The sequence below is a fragment of the Mytilus trossulus genome, chromosome 2 (genome assembly GCF_036588685.1).
Source record: "Mytilus trossulus isolate FHL-02 chromosome 2, PNRI_Mtr1.1.1.hap1, whole genome shotgun sequence".
Classification (NCBI taxonomy): domain Eukaryota; kingdom Metazoa; phylum Mollusca; class Bivalvia; order Mytilida; family Mytilidae; genus Mytilus; species Mytilus trossulus.
The window spans coordinates 71,988,920-72,013,592 of NC_086374.1; the positions used below are offsets into that span (position 1 = coordinate 71,988,920).

A 24,673-nucleotide genomic window follows, 5' to 3' on the forward strand; every position below is an offset into this window, starting at 1 on the left:
GAAGGATCAGCAAAGATTTATAATAATATGATTTCAGTACTAACTATTTAAATTAGCAAAACATATTAATATGAAAGAAACAAGCACCAGCAATTATGGATGATGTTCTTAACTTGGGACATACCTTTTTAATGTTCTGGGGTAAAAATAATTTTGTGAGTTTTTAACCCTCTTTCTATTTAGTTGATCATTGGAAGACAAAAAGATTTAAAGGAAAGCACTTCATTAAATAGTCCAAGAAGAAAAATAACACTTAATTCTACCATAAAGATTTTTAAGATATAAAAACTCTGGCATTTTGCTTTTTATTTCGTAAAAATCTAAGACTGAATATGATAAAGGTTTAATATTGTACTGGAAAAAATTAAAAAAAAACAAATTGTGTTAGTTGCATGTAAATTATTATTTGTGAGGTGACTGGAATAATTATCATACAACTTATGACTTTGATATGATTAATTTCAGCCAGAGGAGTACCTTAATGATTCTGGTTCCCTGCTTGATCCAGTGCAGTTCCTGGAAACCAGTGTCTTGCCCTACATAAATGTGGATAATTTGTATGCCAATTCATCACCAGTGACAGCATGTTTTGCCTTAGAGATGTTCATTAAGGTGGTTGAAGCCATTCCCAAAATGAATGAATTGAAAGAAGAACCAGAAAAGAGTTCCATTAGGACACTCTTCAAAGTAGATAGATTGAAAGAAGAACAAGAAAAGAATTACACTAGAAAAATCTTCAAGAAAGTTAATTTTCCAGCTGTATTTCTTTGTCTTTGTCAGCTAGCACATGAATGTATAGAATTGAGTGATAGAAATGAATTGATGGCTAGTCAGAAACTAAAAATAAAGGAAAATTTACATACTTTCTGGTTTCATCTGGACTACAGAAACTACATTGCAGAAGAATTTTTAAGCATTCAAGGTAATTTATTATCTCTGCCTTAATCCCTATCTGCATCTTCTGTGTACCGTAATTAGAATCCCGTCTGGAAATACAGGTGTTAAAATTGGTCATTTTGAAACTGAAAACAATTCAGTCATGGAGCTCCTTTTGGAGATATTTGAGTTTTAAAAAATTGCAGGAAAAGGCTGACTCAGACTTCTACCTTACATTTGCATTGTTTTAAATATTAGAATTTAACAACGAAATATTGTTATATTGTTATACATTGTTATTCAGAATTTTGGTAATATTTATCATTTTCTAATTGCAGGGGAATGGTTGGAAAAAGAAATGACCAGTTTAGATTTTACTGTTCAGTTGCTGATACTTGGATACATAGCACCAGAAAAATTGAAAAAGGTATTGTATCAATTTCAAAAAAAAGGGGGGGATTTTGTTTACTAGGAGTGTTGGGATTAATAAAAAGAATTAAAAGTGAACATGATGCTGATTTGACATTCAAACTGGATGAGGTAAAAACCTTTGACTTTTATGTGAAGGGAACATTTGTATTTTGAAGGATATTGTAGATTCATTTATATTAGTGAGTAACAAATTTCATGGATAAAGGAAAACTTGTATGTTTATGGATATTTAATTGCGTGGTTTTACCAAGGTCTTAATACAAGCCTGTAGAAAATTTGTCATTCAGGGAACTTTTAATTTCGTGGTTGACCTGTACCCAGGAAATCCATGAAAATTGGTATCCAACAAATAATAATGTACTTAATTTTGTATAGCTACAGGAAGATGAGGTATGAGTGCCAATGGGACAACTCCCCATCCAAGTCACAATTTATAAAAGTAAACCATTTGGTCATTGTTATGGTATTTCAAATATTTTTGAGACATGATGTTTTTCCTTCTATGTGTCTGTCCAGCTTCAGATTAAAGTTTTTGGTCAAGGTAGTTTTTGCAGAAGTTAAAGTCCAATCAACTTTAAACTTAGTACACATGTTCTAATTCAATGACAAATTGAAATTTTGACCCCCAATTTCATGGTCCACTGAACATAGAAAATGAAAGTGCGAGTCAGGAATCCATGTACTACACACAGAGCTCATGCTACCAGGCAACTTGGGCGAAGAAGTCGCTTTCCCGACCGTCACTTCACTTTTCCCGACCCCCAAAAGTGAAAACAAGTCACCCTGTTGTTTACGATACTCGCTTTCAGTCGCTTCCGTCATCGGACATTTTCAATTTTTACCAAGTTGATGAAACATCAACTTTTTATTGATAATTTAAAGAAATTCAGACATAAACGATTCATTATCTTAAGAAAAGACGTTGAAGCATTGTTTTTGCAAAGTGTAGCAAGTTATTTAATAAAAAATACAACTTTTTATCACTTGGTGCACTTCTGTAAGTTCCGGTGCTTGTTACTCATTTGTTACTCGAAAACGTACATCAACCTAACTTTCGGCTGCAAAATAAGTTTGTTACATCATTTAAACGTGATAAAAGTTGCCTCCAGTAAATGTTCAATCCATTTATTGCATTAAAAACTTCATGATCCTTTCCAAATAACTTGTCAAACATCGTTTATTTTTGTAAATTTTCTTGCATTGTCCGCCATTGACCGATTTCTAAACTACGGATCGGAAATGGATCAGCTATGACCGAAATCCGTATTTTTACAAAAATTACTACGGACGCATAGATGGAACAGCTGACAGATGAATATTGTTCCCAAAAGGACAAATTACGAATTTAACACGCATTAAAAGACTTTTTGGTTACATCTAAATAAACTCATCAGGGCCGTAGCTAGAAAGAAATGTTGTGTAAGCAAGTACTGGCGAGCGGAGCGAGGCGAAAACAATTTTGGGACCCTTTTATGCACATTTATTTTCTTTCTCGGTTTTCGGTCATAGGACGGTTAAAAGAGTAGCTACTTGTAGATAGGTCTTATAAACAATTTATGAAAGAAAAACTATAAACAATTCTTATGAATAGATTAAGTCGATTCATGGTTAATTGAATACATGAACTACACATTTTTTGATATAGAATTTACTCAAAATTGTACAAAATCTGCTCTTCGGGTCGAGGCAGAAACGAACTCCTCAGTTTCTCGTTTTTTGTAAAGACTATAGAGTAGACCGTTGGTTTTCTCGCTTGAATGGTTTCAATCTCGTAATTTTGAGGCCCTTTGTAGCTTGTTGTTCGGGGTGAGCCAAGGCTCCGTGTTAAAGGCTGTACTTTGACCTATAATGGTTTACTTTTACAAATTGTTTTTTGGATGGAGAGTTGTCTCATTGGCACTCACACCACATCTTCCTATACTAGTATCTATTCTCAATACAACTTTGTCGATATTCACACTGAAATTCCGATGAATATGCAGTAATGCTAGCGATGATAACCTGTCGTTTTTCATTGTTGATCGTATTTTTTTTTCAACAGACTTAGTACACTGATATATCTCCATGGTAGCACTCGAGAAATGTTATAAACCATCGTACGTGTTCGCCATCGAGCGACCTCCCAATTGAATCTGTCAAAATTACATGCCAGGTCAGTTTCGTATGTCTGAAGACAATGTTGAGATTTGGTCGTTTGTTATATTTCTTAGTAGGGGTCGAATTTAAGCTTTTTATTGAACTGGCCAGCCGGACCAGTGGACTTAAAATCTACTGGTCCCGCTTAAAATTTACTGGTCCTGCAAAAATGACATTCATTGGAAATTCCTACAACTGTTACACGAGGGAGCAGATACGGCGCAAAGAAGCGATTTTCTGATAAAACCAGACGCGACCCCACTTTCCAGTTCCATTATCATCTTGTATATCTTCAACTTTATATGTGTTTGGTTTGTAACTACTTCGATATGAGCGTCACTGATGAGTCTTATGTAGACGAAACGCGCGTCTGGCGTACTAAATTATAATCCTGGTACCTTTGATAACTATAAACGCATAATATAATGAGACTTTTCAATCCTATTTCGTTTTCGCCTTGGTATATTGTCAACGATATCGAAGGATTCAGATAAACTCTAATGCCGATTGTTACAATTGCAACTCATTCCAAACAGATCAACCGTACCATGCAAAATGTACTCCGAAATGTACATGTCTTAGACTTGAGTATAACAAATTCAAATGTTGTATAAGATACAAGCTAGTTACTGTTCGATTTTGTCATGATCTCCAATTAAACTTATATTTTGAAACCAGATAACGTTATTTAATGACATTTCATGAATTAAAAGTGACAATATATGTGTTTCCTTAAAACATTTAATTTATAAATTTTATTTTGCATTTTTTTTCATGCCGAATCGATGTGCACGCAACTGCGTGTTAGCGTATACGGAGCTACGCGCCTGCTCATCATTGATTGGTGTATATAATTCCCTATAATTTATATGGAATGTTGTAAACTATTGTAAAGTTGCTTTAACTCTTAGACTATTACACTTATATCAATATATTATGGCCCAGCTTACCTTCATATATCTTTTGATGAGAAACACTGAATTTCATACACAAGATAGTTTTTGTCGAGCCTGCAACTTTTGTTGCAGAAAGCTCGACATAGGGATAGTGATCCGGTGGTGGCGGCGGCGGTGTTAGCTCACTTCTTAAATGCTTTATATTTTAGAAGGTAGAAGACTTGGATGCTTTATACTTTGTATATAGATGCCTCATGTTACGAATTTTCCGTCAGGCACATGTCCAATGTCCTTGACCTCATTTTCATGGTTCAGTGACTACATGAAAAAAAAGTTGAGATTTTTTTGTAATGTTAAATTCTCTCTTATTATAAGTAATTGGATAACTATATTTGGGATGTGCTTACCTTGCAAGGTCCTCATGCCTGTCAGACAGTTTTCACTTGACCTCAACCTCATTTCTTGGATCAGTGAACAAGGTTAAGTTTTCGTGGTCAAGTCTATATCTCAGATACTATAAGCAATAGGTCTAGTATATTCGGTGTATGGAAGGACTGTAAGGTGTACATGTCTAGCTGACAGGTGTCATCTGACCTTGACCTCATTTTCATGGTTCAGTGGTCAAAGTTAGGTTTTTAGTTTTGGTCTATTTTTCTAATACTTTATGCATTAGGTCAACTATATTTGGTGTATGGAAATATTTTATGATCTATATGTCGGTTACACAGGTTTTATTTGACCTTGACCTCATTTTCACGGTCCATTGCTAAGTTTTAAGTGTTTGTGTTTTGGTCTGTTTTTCTTTATTTATTAGCAATAAGTCAACTATATTTGTTGTATTGAAGAATTGTTAGCTGTACATGTCTGCCTGGCATGGTTCATCTGACCTTGACCTCATTTTCATGGTTCATTGATCAATGTTTTATTTTCTTGGTTAATGTTGAGTTTATGTGACAGCTGCAATAAAGCTTTATATTTAGGTGTATCAAGATAGTATCAAGGATTGGTAAAGAAGGCGAGACATTTAATTGTGTGCACTCTTGTTAATTAAATTGTAATTGATATATTATAATTTCTTTACCTTTTTAAAAAAAAAAATAATATGTTTTTAGTGCTAGATATTTAGTAGGTAGTTTCTCACAAGAACCTTAGTAAAATTTAAACAACATTTAATTTGAAATGTTACTTTAATTGTACACTCAGATATGAATTGAACAATATAAAAAGAACATTATTTACAAATGACTGTTTATACTTAAGTAAAATCCAAACATTGTAGTGCATCGCACGAATGAGCACTTCTCTTTCAAATCTCACCACTTCTCCCTATCAGTTTCTAAAAGAGAAGTCACTTCTCCCTAAAATTCTGAAGTAGTGTGAGCCCTGTACACATTCTTGTTATTTATGCAAAAAGTGTCAAATAATGATTGAATTAAAAAAAAATATTAAAGAAGATGTGGTGTGATTGACATGAGAAAATTATCCACTTTAAATTTGTTTCTAGTTACCTAATACATGTACAATCGCAAATTGTTAGTACTTTAGAGTTATTATTCTTATACTGTAGATTCATTTATTTTCGTGGGTATCAATTTTCATGGATTGAGGATAACTTGCATTTTTATGGTGTTTGATTTCTTGGTTTGCAAATCTCTGTGTATGAAGCCTATTGAAAATTAATAATTCGTTGAACATTTAAATTCATGTTTCACCTGTACGCATGAAACCTACAAAACTTTGAATTCAATGAATAATAATGAATCCACAGTATGTGGTATATGTTGGATTATGATAGACAGTATTGATATATTTTCAGGCATGTGATAATATCTGCAATGACCTGACACAGTCTTCAGGTAGGTTTACCTTCTATAAATAATACCAATAACTGTGACACCATAGCAATAAGTTCAAAGAAATGATTTTGAATAAAAACAGGGTCAAGTTCAAGCAGAAATTTGTGCAGGGAAATGGTTAAGTAGTAAATCAAAATATTATATCTGGGATTGCAACTTTACTCTGACATATATAGTCACATATAGGTAATTCTATGAAGATTCCTTTTGATTTTGAGGTCACCCCATTTTAATTTAATTGCCATAGTTTGCAGGAATTGGGTTCAGGATGTTTTATTAAAATACCTTACATCAAGATTGATATGTGGTTGAAAGGAGGACCAAATTGATTTTGAAGTCACTAGTTCTAAGGTCAGGTTCATTGTTACTAAAGAAAATAGATTTTATGGAAAATAGTACTGTATAACAGAAAAGAAAAGAATCAGACCTTAGTCAATCAACTTATTTAACTATAAGCTCCCTTTACTTGGAAGGTATTAGGTATATAAACTTTCTCACTAAAGTTTCTTTAATTTAGAATACTATTTATACAGCCAATTGCATTGAATGTTTAGGGAAAGGTAGAATCCATGGTAAGCTTGCTTCAACCTTTTGAAGTTGTCTAATCTTTCAGACAAATAGGTTAGTTATCTGTCGGACTAGTCTACTCTTAAAAGAGGGTATTTTACCTAACCTAATAATGACTTCACAGTTGAGCTAACAAGCAAGCTAACCATGTATTCTACCTTTCCCTGCTAACTCAATGCAATCGACTGTGATGTCATTATTATACCCCAAGCAACGAGTCAGTCCTGTTTCTTGTCATCGCAACTCCTCTCAAACCACACAACAGAATTTCATGAAACTTTTTCAGATAGTAAGGACATACTATGTAGTTGTGCATATCGACGGGAAATTGCGATTCAATTTTTTTTCTAGGAGTTACACCCCTTTGAACTTATTTACTATAATGTACTACTGCAACAGTTTGTCATCGCAACTCCTCTCAAACCACACAACAGAATTTTACGAAACCTTTTCAGATAATAAGGACATACTATGTAGTTAGTTGTGAATATCGACGGGAAATTTTGATTCAATTTTTTTTCTAGGAGTTACGCCCCTTTGAACTTATTTGCTTTAATGTACTACTGCAACAGTTTGTCATCGCAACTCCTCTCAAACCACAAAACAGAATTTCACGAAACCTTTTCAGATAGTAAGGACATACTATGTAGTTGTGCATATCCAGGGGAAATTGCGATTCAATTTTTTTTCTAGGAGTTACGCCCCTTTGAACTTATTTGCTTTAATGTACTACTGCAACAGTTTGTCATCGCAACTCCTCTCAAACCACAAAACAGAATTTCACGAAACCTTTTCAGATAGTAAGGACATACTATGTAGTTGTGCATATCCAGGGGAAATTGCGATTCAATTTTTTTTCTAGGAGTTACGCCCCTTTGAACTTATTTACTATATGTACTACTGCAACAGTTTGTCATCACAACTTCTCTCAAACCACACAACAGAATTTCACGAAACCTTTTCAGATAATAAGGACATACTATGCAGTTGTGCATATCCAGGGGAAATTGCGATTCAATTTTTTTTCTAGGAGTTACGCCCCTTTGAACTTATTTACTATATGTACTACTGCAACAGTTTGTCATCACAACTTCTCTCAAACCACACAACAGAATTTCACGAAACCTTTTCAGATAATAAGGACATACTATGCAGTTGTGCATATCGACAGGAAATTGTGATTCAATTTTTTTCTAGGAGTTACGCCCCTTTGAACTTATTTACTTTAATGTACTACTGCAACAGTTTGTCATCGCAACTTCTCTCAAACCACACAACAGAATTTCATGAAATTTTGTAGATAATAAGGACATACTATTTAGATGTGCATATTGGCAAGAAATTAATTTTTCTTATACAATTTTTTTTCTTTCACTTATTTAATTTCTCCAATGACAATGTGGGGACGTGGGGTATGTGAGCGTGCTCACTAAGGTTCTTTAATTTCTAATAATGTGATTACTTCTCAAAAATATTTTATGAATATGTGATTACCTTTTGCCAGTGAGTTAAGTGTATGTGTGTTATGAATATGTGATTATCTTTTGCCAGTGAGTTAAGTGTATATGTACAGGAAATTGTGATTCAATTTTTTTCTAGGAGTTACGCCCCTTTGAACTTATTTACTTTAATGTACTACTGCAACAGTTTGTCATCGCAACTTCTCTCAAACCACACAACAGAATTTCATGAAATTTTGTAGATAATAAGGACATACTATTTAGATGTGCATATTGGCAAGAAATTAATTTTTCTTATACAATTTTTTTTCTTTCACTTATTTAATTTCTCCAATGACAATGTGGGGACGTGGGGTATGTGAGCGTGCTCACTAAGGTTCTTTAATTTCTAATAATGTGATTACTTCTCAAAAATATTTTATGAATATGTGATTACCTTTTGCCAGTGAGTTAAGTGTATGTGTGTTATGAATATGTGATTATCTTTTGCCAGTGAGTTAAGTGTATATGTGTTATGAATATGTGATAACCAGCCTTTTCACAGGGAGTTAAGTATACATGGGTTATGAATACGTTATTACTAGCCTTTCCCAAGTGAGTTAAGTGTACATGTGTTATGAATATGTGATTACCAGCCTTTTCCCAGTGAGTTAAGTGTACATGTGTTATGAATAAAGTGATTACCAGCCTTTTCCCAGTGAGTTAAGTGTACATGTGTTATGAATATGTGATAACCATCCTTTTCCCAGTGGGTTAAGTGTACATGTGTTATGAATATGTGATTACCAGCCTTTTCACAGTGAGTTAAGTATACATGGGTTATGAATACGTTATTACTAGCCTTTCCCAAGTGAGTTAAGTGTACATGTGTTATGAATATGTGATTACCAGCCTTTTCCCAGTGAGTTAAGTGTACATGTGTTATGAATAAAGTGATTACCAGCCTTTTCCCAGTGAGTTAGGTGTACATGTGTTATGAATATGTGATAACCAGCCTTTTCCCAGTGGGTTAAGTGTACATGTGTTATGAATATGTGATTACCAGCCTTTTCCCAGTAAGTTAAGTGTACATGTGTTATGAATATGTGATTACCAGCCTTTTCCCAGTTAGTTAAGTGTACATGTGTTTTATTAACAGATACTAATATTGTGGACATATTAAGAATGAATTCCATCACTGAAACAACAAGAAAAGTGATTTATCTTTTGTTTGATGAAGTTGACCTTCAGTTGGACCCTCACAGCATTGTTTTGGCCTTAGTACAGGTAAATTTATCAGAATGGAAGCTTATATTTTCCCAATTGCAAGTAATTTTTGTTTAATGGCAATATTGGAACTCTATCATTTCTTTTTATAACCTGTTGCATGGGAAATGGAAATAGTGTCTGTCCAGTCTTTTTAGCACTGTTACAGATACAGATTTTTGTAAAATTTATACATCAGGTTTTTATCAGCTATTCATTGAAATAATATTAACGTAAAATGTTCTTTGATACCTCTGAAAATGGTCCGAAAGATACCAGAGGGACATTCAAACTCATTGATAAAAAATAAACCGACAATGACATGGCTATAAAGAAAAAGACAAACAGACAATCAATACATATTTTTTGAAGTTAAAAAAAACACAACATTGCACCAAAACTGGGGGTAATATCTATCCAAAATAATCTTTTGATTATAAGAAGCTTCTGTCCAAGTTTAGTAGAAATCCAGGATTGTTTATGAATGTAATAAATGTTTTAAAAACTTCAGACTGTATGTTATGTTAACTGGAAGAAAATCTTAAGTCCATTTATTAGTCATAATATGGAAAAACAGGAAATAAATTCTTACAACATTTTCTTCTAGAGTACTAGATACTAGCTTTTAATCATAAATAAGCTTTTGTCCAAGTTTGGTAGTAATCCAGGACTCCGCTGACAAAATAAAGGATAGACATGTCTCACTTTTGCAACAAAATCGCAAACTCAACAAAAATGTAAATAATCATGCTTATGGATTAATGTTTTAGGTACTTCCTTCTTTGGTTGATGGATTATGGGAATACTGTTTGTCTTTTGTTGGCAATATGTTATCTTTGGAGAATTTAGAGGTCACGTATAAAGTTCAAGGTCAAGAGGTTTATCCAGGATATCCATCAGGTTTGTTTTACTTAGTACATTTGTACAAAGAATCAGACTTTGAAAAGCTACATGTTTTTCTTCAAAACATATGTAATCTTAAATAACCAATTGTATGACCTCATATCTGATTGTCTGGATTTGGTTAATAGACCAGTTTCACATAAACATCTTATCAATGCTGATCTTGAAATCTTATGCATATTTTAGTTTAAATCCCTATATCATATGTGAAAGGTTACGTTTTAATCAATAGTCACCTGGTGAGATTGTGCAAGGTTAAATGAGGATTCCACATGACTAAGTCACCGGTGAGATTGTACAAGGTTAAACAGGGATTCCAGGTAAATGCAAACACTTCATCAGATGATTGTCTTTTAGCTTACCTTGCCCACAGGGCCAAGTGAGCTTTTCTCATCACTTGTCGTCGTAAATCGTTAACTTTTACAAAATTCTTGTCCTCTGCTGGGCCAAATTTAACCAAACGTGGCCACAACCATCATTGGGGTATCTAGTTTAGAATTGTGTCTGGTGACCTGGTCAACCAACCAAGATGGCCGCCACAGCAAAAAATAGAACATAAGGGTAAAATGTAGATTTTGGCTTATAACTCTGAAACCAAAGCATTTAGAGAAAATCTGACATGTGGTAAAATTGTTTATCAGTTCAAGATCTATCTGCCCTGAAATTTTCAGATGAATGGTACAACAGGTTGTTGGGTTGCTGCACCTGAATTGGTAACTTTTAGCTCACCTGACCTGATAAATTTGACTTTGGTTTACAAGTTATCTATTTGGATGAAACTATGACCAAAGATTTGTATTCCTTTCATTTTTATTTATAAATCACTGACTTGATGTCATTGATCTGCATATCAAATTAATTTTCCTGCTTACTTGACTTTCCATTTGTTGCAGTACTATTCGTTCCAATGACACAGTCCCAGTTGCTTTATGAAGTTACAACAATGCTACAGTATACAGATGTACCACAGAATAAAGTAGTCCTGAATAATTATTTGAAGTCCTATGTGAAATTTTTTAAGGTTTGTATGAATAATAAATTGAGTTGCAATCTTAAGAGATATGTGGGCATCATCCTGCTTGCCGTGGGAGCAGAACCAATTTAAATGGAACTTACTTATAACACTGAAGTAGCATTTGCCAGCCTGTCTTTTTCTGTCTTGCCAATTACTGCGACAAATGATTGTTTACAAGAATTATTTTATATACTTTACATATATAGATGCAATGTATTATTATTTTTTGTCTTACCTGCATCAAAAGTCGTAGTATGTGAGCAATAGGTATAACTACCCAGCTGCATGGCTATATAAACTATTAGTAAAAAAAACTTTATATTTCAGAAGGTTGAAGATCTAGATACTTCATATCTTGTATGCAAATAACTTATGTTACCAAGTTTCAGTCTGTCATATGTCTATTGTCCTTCACCTCATTTTCTTATAGTTTAGCTACTTCTTGAAACAATATTTGAGATTTTTTTTGTCAAGTGAATTTCTCATGAGTAATCGGATAACTATATTTGGTATACATTGTCGAGCCTGCAACTTTTGTTGCAGAAAGCTCAACATAGGGATAGTGATCAGGCGGCGGTGTTAGCTAACTTCTTAAAAGCTTTATATTTTAGAAGCTGGAAGACCTGGATGCTTCATACTTTGTATATAGATGCCTCATGTTACGAAGTTTCCGTCACTTACATGTCCAATGTCCTTGACCTCATTTTCATGGTTCAGTGACCACTTGAAAAAAAAGTTCAGATTTTTTGTTATGTTGAATTCTCTCTTATTATAAGTAATAGAATTATTATATTTGGTATGTGCTAACCTTGCAAGGTCCTCATGCCCATCAGACAGTTTTCACTTGACCTCGACCTCATTTCATGGATCACTGAACAAGGTAAAGTTTTTGTGGTCAAGTCCATATCTCAGATATCTAATATAATATGCCAAAGGTCAATTATATTTCGTGTATGGAAATATTTTATGATCTATATGTCAGTCCCGCACGTTTTATTTGACCATGACCTTAATTTCACGGTTCATTGCAGTGTTAAGTTTTTCTGTTTTGGTCTATTTTTCTTTAACTATAAGTAATAGGTCAACTATATTTGTAGTATGGAAGCATTGTTAGCTGTACATGTCTGCCTGGCATGGTTCATCTGACCTTGACCTCATTTTCATGGTTCATTGGTCTTTGTTCAGCTATCTTGGTTAATGTTAAGTTTATGTGACAGTTGTAATAAAGCTTTATAACTAAGGACTATCAACATAATATCAATGATTAGTGAAGAAAGGCGAGACATTTCAGTCTGTGCACTCTTGTATGTCATATATATGCAACTTCTGTATGTCTGTCAGACATCATTCATCTGACCTCAACTTCATTGCATTGATCTGTGATCAAGGTTAAAGTTAAGTGATTATATCCATTTTCAAATACTATGAACAGATAATCAACTACATGTGGTGTATGGAATGATTGTAATGGGTACATGTCTGTCTGTCAGATTTCATCTGACCTGAACCTCATTTTCATGTTCATTGGTCAATATTGGTAAATATTTTTCAAGTACTTAAGGCTATATGGTGTATGGAATGATTGTATAAAGGTAGACATGTGTGTATGTCAGGAATCATGACCTTGACCTCATGTTTTTAGATCATTGGTTAAAGTTAAGTGCTGTAGATATCTAGGTGTTACAGATTTCCTGTCATACATTAAATAAGATTGTATTTGGAATAGACAGGTGTTTGCTTTATGCAGGTTTGATTACTGGAAAAATACTGTGCTTCCCTGATTGGTTTTTTAGTTTACAGATTTCAAGATGACACGATATTCAGGTAGACTGAATTTAATGGTTTGTTTATGCATGGCTAAGACCATAATGATACAGAATAAACATGGAAATTATGCAAGTTACATTATTAAAAATAATTCCAAGTTGAAAAAATAGCCTGTTTTAAACACTTTTAAGTGAGATACTTAAAAAAAGGGGATATACTGTTTAACCTCTGTCTGTCCATCTGTCAGTTGTATCTGTCCATCCCATGAATATTTTTCGACACTCTTTCTCAGGAACTTCTTACAAGGATTTATAAAAATTGGTTTCAGGGTTAATATGATAAAAAGAAGAAGATGTGGTATGATTGACAATGAGACTTCTCTCCACAAGAGACCAAAAATGACACAGAAATTAACATTTATAGATCACCGTACAGCCTTCAACAAAGCTCATACTGAATAGTTGGCTATATAAGGCCCAAAAATGACAATGTAAAACTGTAACCAAGAAATCCACAGTCTAAAACTAGGAGACTGATATGAGGATTTGGTCACAACTAAATGTTAAAGCTAAATAACCATGCACCATAAACTAGCAGTAATACACAGAAGATTAATTCCACTTAGTATATAATTTATTTCCAAGACTGGAACTTGTCACCAAGCCTGTGACTTCCAAACTTATCTTTTACAATATAGTACAATATATATTATATATGAGAATTAAACAATAAGCTAAGATCAATTATTACATAATGTGTTGACAAATATAAACAAGTTATTATCCAGATAAAGAAAGATAAATAATTAATACAACTCTTTTAGCAATGTCTCTAATTTAAGAAGGATAAAGGATTAAGACCTGAGGCATTATTGTCACTTTGATTGTAAAATGTCCATTATCAATTAGATATATATAAACTTATAGTCCAAGTAGAATATATAATATAAAACATAATTAATGATAAATTCTTTGAGTCTCAAACATTAGCATTAAAAGCCTAAACACATCTGAAAGTCATTTTAACTCTGTCATAAAACTATTCAAACGAGAAAACTAATGGCCTAATTATAAGTCAGCTTTACTGAATGATGGGTTTTCAGAATCATCGCTAAAGATATTCCTTTTAACCAAACACTTGTATCATTTTACACAAGAAAGCCAAGTTGAAAATTTATTTCGCATCTTTCTCAGGAACTACAATACAAGTATTTCTGAAGATTGATTTCAGGGTTTATACAAATCAGCTACACTGTGTGATGTGTTTACAGATCATGACTCAACAACTACCTGTTTACCAAATTTAGGGCCTGGGTATCATCAGTGTGCAGTAGCTCACACTTGTATATAGAGCTATTGCCTGTTTAAGACATTTGTTTTGATAAGAATTGAGTGCCATATTTATTATTGAATCTTTTGTAAAGAGTATGCTGTATATAAATTCATGTTTTAAATTCAGTTATAAGTTCAGCAATACAAAGTATTCATAACAAAAGCTTTAAAAAAAAAATCAACTGCAAGGTGTTTTTATGCCCCACCTATGATAGTAGAAGGGCATCATGTTTTCTGGTCTGTGTGTCTTTTTGTTCTTCCTGTACACATATTCCCTTTGATATGATCTTTCTAATTGTGATGCAAAATTAGATTTTTACCCCAATAATGGGCCACTGAAATGATAGTGTGAGTGGGGCATCCATGTACTGTGGACACATTCTTGTTTCTTTTTCTTTTAGGAATACATTCTTGATATAGATGATGAAGGAGAAGATGAAGAAAAAGGATTTTTGTTGTCAGAGGTTTTCTCTCATGTTGTCAGAGGAATATGGTGGATGGATGATTCTGATTCAGATCCTTGCAACGTTTTATTACTAGACATTGTCTGCAGCATGGAACATATGTTCTTCGACTCGGAAGAGAAAAGAGTTCTCATTCAAAATATAGCTGATTGTGTTCATTTCATTAAAAATAAAGACACCCGATCAATGGTTAATAAAAAGTTGAAAGATATTTTGAAAAATCTGTATGATTGAAAATAAAAATAATTAATAATTTTACAGCATTCCTGACGCAGCTGTACCTCTCAGGCTCTGGCCAAGGGAAGCCAGTCAAAATGGTACGGAATTGCTAGTAAAATGTCGTCTATTTTTGGGAAGAAAGTTAAATGAACACAAAACCTATACACAGGCTGACAACTATTGTATAATTTGTTCCACTGTGTAAAAGGACAAACACATCTTAGCAGAATAATTAAACAAACATTTTAATTTCTTTTTATAGATACATACTTACAATAAACTTTCACTTTCAGTTTCTATTTATAACATAACTTACCATAGTAACATAGTGACGTTTGAGTTTTTATAGATTTTGTACTTCAGCATGATTTTATGTATTGTTTTTATCCTTATGACTGTGCCCTAGACACTGAAACATGTCAATTAATAAATCTTTGCAGTAGTCCATAAAGTGTTGTTGTTATAATAAAATTGAGAATTGAAATGGGGAATGTGTCAAAGAGACAACAACCTGACCATAGAACAGCCAACTGGAGGAGGTTACCATTAGGTCTTCAATGCAGCGAGAAACTCCCGCACCCGGAGGCGTCTTTCAGCTGGCCCCTAAACAAATATCTATACCAGTTCAGTGATAATGGACGTCATACTAAACTCTGAATTATACACAAGAAACTAAAATTAAAAATCATACAAGACTATCAAAGACCAGAGGCTCCTGACTTGCGATGGTGTTAAACATGTGTTTTGATATCTCAACCCTCCCCCTAGAGAGCTGTAGTGTAGTGGTTAGTGCATCGGACTACTAACACAAAGGTTCCTGGTTCGATTCCCATTTGGGATGAAAATTTCAGGAACTCAATTTTCGGCTCTCCCTCGACACCATTTGCAAGTATGGTCTTGAGGGAAGCGATGATAGTCTGTCGGAAGGGGACGATAAATGGCTGACCCGTGTTACGAGAGAGCCATATCTCTTGCACATTAAAGACACCCTTGTACATTTCGAAAAAGAGTAGGCTAATGCCGGTACAAGGCTGCACTCTCACCCGCAAAGTGGATAGGGATTAATACAAGTTGCAAAACTTGTTTCCAAATCCACTATAAATATATATGTTTAAACTCCCCCTCCCCCTATACCTCTAGCCAATGTAGAAAAGTAAACGCATAACAATAGGCACAGTAAAATTCAATTCAAAAGAAGTCCAATGCCGATGTCAGAAGAGGTAACAAAAGCAAATAAACAAAGTGGCTATAATACATAAATAGCAACAGACTGCTAGCAGTTATTGACTTGCTAGCTTCAGACCTGGATTAAACTGATTGAAAGATTATGTCTTCATCATATGAATATCAGGCACAGTCCCTCCCTTTAGGTTTAGTATTATACCATCAAAAAATATATGAGAAGAACATATTCAATGTCATGTGCTTTGTAAAGAATATTACCATAAAAGAGTGGATGTGAAATATCTGAAGGAATAAGATAGATATAGGAAGATGTGTGGTGTGAGTGCCAATGAGACAACTCTCCATCCAAATAACAATTTAAAAATTAAACCATTATAGGTTAAAGAACGGCCTTCAACACGGAGCCTTGGCTCACACCGAACAACAAGCTATAAAGGGCCCCAAAATTACTAGTGTAAAACCATTCAAACGGGAAAACCAACGGTCTAATCTATATAAACAAAACGAGAAACGAGAAACACGTATATATTACATAAACAAACGACAACTACTGTACAAGATGCCTGTATGTTGAGTTATATTTTTGTATGATCTCCTTTTATCAATGATAAAATTTAGTAAATGTTTGTGATATCCAAAACCCTGGTGTAATTATTTTTCAGTAGTACATAAATTTATCTTGCTGAAATCTAAAACAATGTTACATACACAAGATATATAAACACTGTAAGATGGTGACATGGGAACGTCACCATCTAAAAAAGGATAATTTACGATAGGAAATAAAAAAATCATCTCTTTTATCATAATTTTTTAGTGGAAGAAGACGTCAAGTCTTCTGAAGACTTAAGGGGCCGACCCTTGGCATTGAGTCTCCGTATGCCGCATTCATTTCGTGTATTACAATTTCAAAACAACTTAGATTCCTGACCCCGATTTTTACACATGATTAGGCATCTGAATCATTTAATTTGTAAATTATGATTGTAAAACAATTACTATCGTAAATATGACCCTTTTATTGATGTAAATTATTAGATTTCATCTCATCCACATGAACGTTATTTGTTTACTTGTAACAGGATGTTTTAACTGTAGATATTTGTATTACGCATGCGTGAATTTGGTATCGGGACAACTCGCCCTGTTTTCAAGTTCGCCCTTGAAGTTACGAATTTGCAATCCTGCTGACAACAAGATTTTGTTTTTATATAAATAAAAAGGATATATAAAGTGTTGTCTATATTCATGGTTTTCCTTTGTCATGTGAATTAGATGCCCTTCGTAACATACATATGAACCTCCCGGCGGTAAAAAAAAATTACCGTTTTCAGGGATCTCCTCCCGTCCTCCCGTTTAGGAGAAAAAACTCCCGTGTATGAAATATTTCATGAATGAAAATTTTCAGACGCCATATTTGATCATTTCTTACTACTGTACGGGTGTAATTGACACCTGTGTTAAATTTTACCTGAACATCAAAGAAGATGTATAATTATATGGCTTCACTTGACAGCTTGGGTGTCAAACATACTGGTAATCAACGATATTTACCTCCGGCTAACTGCCGTTGTGTTATCAAAACGATGTGTATTGGGAATATTGAAATACTTTTTTGTTACTTCCCTTTGTTTTAGCCTGTTTTCAGTTATTTTGCTTTTAAAAATGTAAATTGTAAAAAGACTATAAATGATTAATATTTTAATCAAATAATCATAAAATGATGTTGATTAAATGAATTTAAATGATTTTGGACAAATAAAAAAATTAAAATTTATAAATTATTTTAGCAATCTATACCTCCTTTCAAGGATTACATTAAAGTTTATATGATAAATTTGTTTCTTACTGATTGGAAGACAACATAAACTAATAAAAGGACTAGTACTTATAATTAAAATAATAAAGATAAAAAAAACTAGTACTTATAATTACTAGTAAAATCTTGAAATTTAAATTTGTAAATGTTAGTATATATTATATTTTATTGTGTAAACTAAGAAATAGCAAGACATTTTAGACTGTTTTTAAGTCTTTTTAAGCTTTCTACAAATATGACTTTCATAATGTTTAAAATCCATGCAGTACTAGTGTTAGTGTATGTTATTTTTTTAATTAATTTACGATGTTGCAAATATACATGTGGAGCTTATTTCTTTCTTATTTGTCTAAACATTTACAAATGATAAGGAGATGGAGACATGAACAAAAATATATTCAGATAAGATATATAAATATAATGATTCATTTGCAAGCAGTGAACAACCATTTGTCAAAAACAAAACAAGAAACAGATTCTTCTTATTATTTTATTTTATTCAAATAGAGAGGCAATAAGGGAACTATAAACATTACAATTTGATGGAAATTTGAAGAAAAAACACAATTTCTACATCATTTGGTTACATTTACGACAAAATTTATGTCGATAAAAAAACATGATGTTTTGACCATTCAGTACTTAATAGATGCATAGTTCTTGGGGAAAAGTTTCATCAAATAATATGAATATAAATGACTTTTTTTGTGCTCATTTTTTACAGTGGGTTGTGATGATCTTCCAGTTAGGTTACCCTCATTTGGAGTGTTGTTCCCAACCTGTTAAAGGTCCATCGATCTTTGTGCATTATTCAAAATTGGAAATTTCAACAAGCATCTAATATTCTTAATCTGGAAAAATAAACCCTGGTCTGCTAGCTTCATGTATATTTTTTCTACCGATTTAATATATAAATAAAATCATGCAAACAGACTTAAGGAAAAGGCATGTAAGTTCATCATACAAATATGACACTTTTTCTAGACAATCCAGATTGTAACCTTTAAAATTGTTGTTGTGCAGTAAAAACCCATATGGGAACTTTCAAAAGATGGCGGGTATGTAACAAGTCTTACTATTTTTATGCTCCATTTATGGGCAATATGTTTTCTAGTCTGTCCGTCCGTCCTGCTTCTGGTTATATAGTTTATGGTCAAGGTAGTTTTTGATGAAGTTGAAATCCAATCAACTTGAAACTTAGTACACATGTGTTCCTCTTGATATGATCTTCTTAATTTTACTGCCAAATTAAAGATTTTACCTAATTTTCATAGTCAACTGAACATAGAAAATGATTGTACGGATGGGAAATCCATGTACTTATGACCTTTTCTTGTTTGAAGAAAAAAATACATTTTAACAATAATGGAACAAAGCAGCCTGGGTACGTGGGGCTGCTTTTATGGTAATTCAAGTTACTTTTTATTCACCTTCTTCCACTTCAGAGCTATCAGCTCTTTGATTGTATTTAAGCTTTCCGTTAATGATATAGATATCAAGATCGAGGAAAGGGCAGTGGTCATTGTTAGTATTAGCTTTATTTAAAGTAAGTTCAGCAGGATAAATTTCTTTAGTATACATACTGAAGTCATCATTATTGAGAGCCAAAATATCATCCAAATATCTAAAAGTATTATTAAATTTGTGTATCAGATGTTGTTTCGATGGGTCTGCTGATTTTTTTGTCTCGCCTTGAAGGAGTCAAAAAGCCAGACATAGGTATGCTGTTTCCTGTGGCGGTGGCGTCAAAAATGTATTAGTTTGTGATTAGGTCTATTTCATGGTGAACCACTAGTGGTAGGTCATTGATATTTGGTATGCAGTTGTATTAGCATTGTCACATCTCATTACCATGGGGATTATTTGGCCCCTCCCCCTCAGTCAAGGTCTATTACATGTATTAGTTTGTGATTAGGCCAATTTATGGGGAACCACTAGTAGTAGGTCAATGATATTTGGTATGCAGTTGTATAAGCATTGGCATATCTCATTTCCATGGAGATTATTTGATCCTCCCGCTTAGTCATGGTCTATAGACTTTGAAAATTTTGCTAAGTTAGAAAAATCAAAACTTTTAACAGATTCAAAATCACCAATTTATCAAGTATTTCATCCAAATTTTTGACACTCTAAAAGTAATTAATTCTACTATCTACAAAGGCCTTATTTGAACAATTTGTTATCAGGTTTTTAGCTCACCAGGCCAGAAGGGCCAAGTGAGCTTTTCCCATCACTTATCGTCCGTCATCTGTCGTCCGGCGTTAACTTTTACAAAAATCTTCTCCTCTGAAACTACTGGGCCAAATTAATCCAAACTTGGCCACAATCATCTTTGGGGTATCTAGTTTAAAATTTGTGTTTTTTTACCCGGCCAATCATTCAAGATGGCCGCAATGGCTAAAAATAGAACATAGGGGTAAAATGCAGTTTTTGGCTTATTACTCAAAAACCAAAGCATTTAGAGCAAATCTGAAATGGAGAAAAATTGTTTATCAGGTCAAGATCTATCTGCCCTGAAATTTTCATATGAATCCGACAACCTGTTGTTGGGTTGCTGCCCCTGAATTGGTAATTTTAAGGAAATTTTACCGTTTTTGGTTATCTTGAATATTATTATAGATGGAGATAAACTGTAAACAGCAATAATGTTCAGCAAAGTAAGATTTACAAATGAGTCAACATGATCAAAATGGTCAGTTGACCACCTTAGGAGTTATTGCCCTTTATAGTCAATTTTTAACCATTTTTCGTAAATCTCCATGATCTTTTACAAAAATCTTCTCCTCTGAAACTACCGGGTCAAATTAATCCAAACTTGGCAACAATCATCTTTAGGGTATCAAATTTAAAGATTGTGTTTTTTGACCCGGCCAACCAACCAAGATAGCTGCCATGGCTAAAAATAGAACATAGGGGTAAAATGCAGTTTTTGGCTTATAGCTCAAAAACCAAAGCATTTAGAGCAAATCTGACAAGGAGTCAAATTGTTTATCTGGTCAAAATCTATCTGCCCTGAAATTTTAAGATGAATGGGACAACCCATTGTTGGGTTGCTGCCCCTGAATTGGTAATTTTTAGGAAATTTTGCTGTTTTTGGATATTATCTTGAACATTATTATGGATAGAGATAAACTGTAAACAGCGAAAATGTTCAGCACAGTAAGATTTACAAATAAGTCAACAGGACCAAAATGGTCAGTTGACACCTTTAGGAGTTATTGCCCTTTATAGTCAATTTTTAACCATTTTTCGTTAATCTTAATTAACTTTTACAAAAATCTTCTCCTCTGCAACTACTGGGCCAAATTTTACCAAACATAGCCAGAATCATTATTAGTCTGTCTAGTTTAAAAATTGTGTTCTGTGACAGGGCAAACCAACCAAGATGGCTGCTTAACTAAAAATAGAACATAGGGGTAAAATGCAGTTTTTGTCTTATAACTAAGAAACCAAAGCATTTAGAGCAAATCTGACATGGGGTAAAATTGTTTATCTGGTCAAGATCTATCTGCCCTGAAATTTTTAGATGAATCGGACAACTCGTTGTTAGGTTGCTACCCCTAAATTGGTAATTTTAAGGAAATTTTTTGTTATTATCTCGAATATTATTATAGATAGAGATAAACTGTAAACAGCAATAATGTACAGCAGTTTAAGACTCAAAAATAAGTCAAAATGACCAAAATGGTCAATTGACCCCCTAAGAAGTTATTGTCCTTTATGATCAATTTTTAACAATTTTCATAAAATTTGTAATTTTTTACTAACATTTTCCAATGAAACTACACGGACAAGTTCATTATAGATAGAGATAATTGTAAGCAGCAAGAATGTTCAGTAAAGTCAGATGTACAAACACATCACAATCACCTAAACACAATTTTGTCATGAACTGTCTGCTTCCTTTTTTTAATTCACATATACCAAGAGAGCGACACAGGCTCTTTAGAGCCTCTAGTTGATTGTACCAAGTGTACTAGTAAGAAAAACAGACAATTTAGTGGTGGAACAATAGCTTGAAGACAAAATAAATCTATACTTGTAATGTGCTTTGTGTAGCTTTGGAAGCCAGTACATAGGTAGGACTTTCATTGTATTTGGTTCTGCATGTAAAGAGGTAGCTAAAGGTTTATGTTTGTTACAGATGTTGTTTTCTGAAAATGGCATCAGTTGAAATGTTGGTGAATTGGTAATTTCTTTCTTCAGAACCTCAATGTAAAAGACTTTCTACATTTTAAAAATAAATGAAAATAAGTATCTAATTTAATAATTTTTTATTTGTAAATTTGCTTAGTTTCTTCTGGCTTTTGTTAACCATGAGCCTTTGTTATATTGGTTCATTTGTATGGTCAGGGTTTATTGTGGTGTCCATTTTCCTTAACTGGTATACATTATTGTTTAGTAGTCAGGTGAAGTCGGCATCAGGGTATAGTATTTTCTACAATGAAGACTCTTTATGAAATTGTTTCTTATATCAAAGGGAATGCTTGGATTGAGTTGAGGAGTAATTACCCCAAATGTTTAGAAATAAGGAACAAAAAAGGGACCAAAAACAAGCATTTTTGTAGCGTCCAGATAATAACGTTTGTTCAAGTTTATGGAACTCTAAAGTAGTGTATTTTGCAAGAGAAAAAAATATCTTCAAAATAAAACTAGAGGCTCTAAAGAACATGTGTCACTCACCTTGGTCTATGTGCATATTAAACAAAGGACACAGATGAATTCATGACAAAATTGTGTTTTGGTGATGGTGATGTGTTTGTAGATCTTCCTTTACTGAACATTCTTGCTGCTTACAATTATCCCCATCTATAATGAACTTGGCCAAGTAGTTTCAGAGGAAAATAAAATAATCTTTGCAAAATTTATGAAAATTGTTAAAAATTGACTATAAAGAGCAATAACTACTGAAGAGGTAATTTTAATTTATTGACCATTTTGGTCATGTTGACTTATTTGTAGGTCTTACTTTGCTGAACATTATTGCTGTTTACAGTTTATTTCTATCTATAATGATATTGAAGATCATCCTCAGCTGCCAATATATGTAATGCTAAAATTGAAAGAAAAGAATTGTTTTAGACTTGTCGCCAAAAGAATAGATTATTTTACGCCGAAGGCGAAAAAAAAAAAATTGTCCGGGAAAAAAATCTCGCATGAAAGCCTCCCCCCCCCTTGAAAATCAAATGGTTGCTGCCTAAGCTGTATCACTTTATTACTTTGTTAACAAACAGTAGGAGAAAAAGCTGTGCATGTCTTAATATTTTTCCCCACAATAAATCATAGTATTGTACGTAGAAAAAAGACGTTTCAAATCATGTAACTTGTTAGTCATAATATAAGAGAGCTGACATGTACTAGGTTTAAAAAAAGGTTATATTCAATTTGGGTTTTTTTAAAACCTAGTTTTGTCTCGTCTTAATCAAGTCAAAAAGCAAGACATATGTATGTTGTTTCTGATGTTGGTGACGTCAACAATGCATTAGTTTGTGTGATTAGGTCGGTTTTAATAGCTCATCGTTCCTTCGAGCTTTAGCCCTCACTTGGCGTCAGTCGTCATCGTCTGTCTGGTGTAAACTATTTCAAACATCTTCTCCTCTGAAACTACTGAACCAAAACTTGAGCTGAATGATTCTTATAGCTATCTAGAATAAAGATTGTGTTTTATTTTCTGTTTCGTCAAAAAACATTGCCACCATGGCTAAAAATAGAACATAGGGATAAAATGCAGTTTTTGGCTTATATCTCAAAAACCAAAGCAGTTTAATAGAGCAAATCTGACATGATTAAAGTGTTTTTTGTAGGTAATGTTCTATCAGCCCTGAAGTTTTCAGATGAATCTTGTAACCCATTGTTGGGTGTTGCCACTAAATTGGTAATTTTAAGGAAATTTTGCAGATTTTGTTTAATATCTTGAATAGCATTAATGATAAAAATAGTAAACAGCAAACATGGTCAGCAAAGAAAGATCTACATATAAGTTCATATGACCAAAATTGTCAACTGACCCCTTAAAGTGTGATTGCCCTCAGTTTGGACAATTTTTCTCAATTTGTTTATCATGTTTTTTAATAACTTTAAAAAATCTTTTCCTCTAAAACTATTGAACCAATTAAAAAAAAATGCATTTTCAAACACTTAAAACATTAAACAAAAAAAAACAAAAAACTACGATGAAATTGGACACTTAACCTCTAAAACGAAAGATAAATGCCAAAAAAATCAAGATGAGCGATTCAGGCACTTGAAAGCTTCTTGTTTAGGGAACAGCTAGTGTAGGTAGGTCAATGATATTTGGTATGCAGTTGTATAAGCGTTGACATTGAGATTATTTGACTTCGCCCACTCAGTCATTAGACTTTTACCCATATACGAAAACCAAACCGGGAAATAAAAGGACAAATGCTCAACAAATATGCATGCTGAAATATTTATTAGTGGCGTTTGGTTTTGTATACCATAAGTAAGCATTTTCGTAAGAAACATGATTCTGGAACAAGTT

At 33.2% G+C, this 24,673-nt stretch overlaps 1 protein-coding gene across 1 annotated transcript in view; it reads left to right on the forward strand.

Moving 5' to 3' along the window:
* Positions 1-15,618, forward strand: part of LOC134707926 (uncharacterized) — a 34,426-nt gene extending 18,808 nt beyond the window's left edge. Inside the window, exons 10-16 of the mRNA XM_063568096.1 lie at positions 466-922; positions 1,215-1,303; positions 6,157-6,196; positions 9,362-9,489; positions 10,239-10,368; positions 11,265-11,392; positions 14,886-15,618. Of these exons, the coding sequence (XP_063424166.1) occupies positions 466-922; positions 1,215-1,303; positions 6,157-6,196; positions 9,362-9,489; positions 10,239-10,368; positions 11,265-11,392; positions 14,886-15,182 (1,269 nt within the window). The 3' untranslated portion in view covers positions 15,183-15,618. The remainder of the gene's footprint in view (positions 1-465; positions 923-1,214; positions 1,304-6,156; positions 6,197-9,361; positions 9,490-10,238; positions 10,369-11,264; positions 11,393-14,885) is intronic.
* The last annotated feature ends 9,055 nt before the right edge of the window (positions 15,619-24,673 follow it).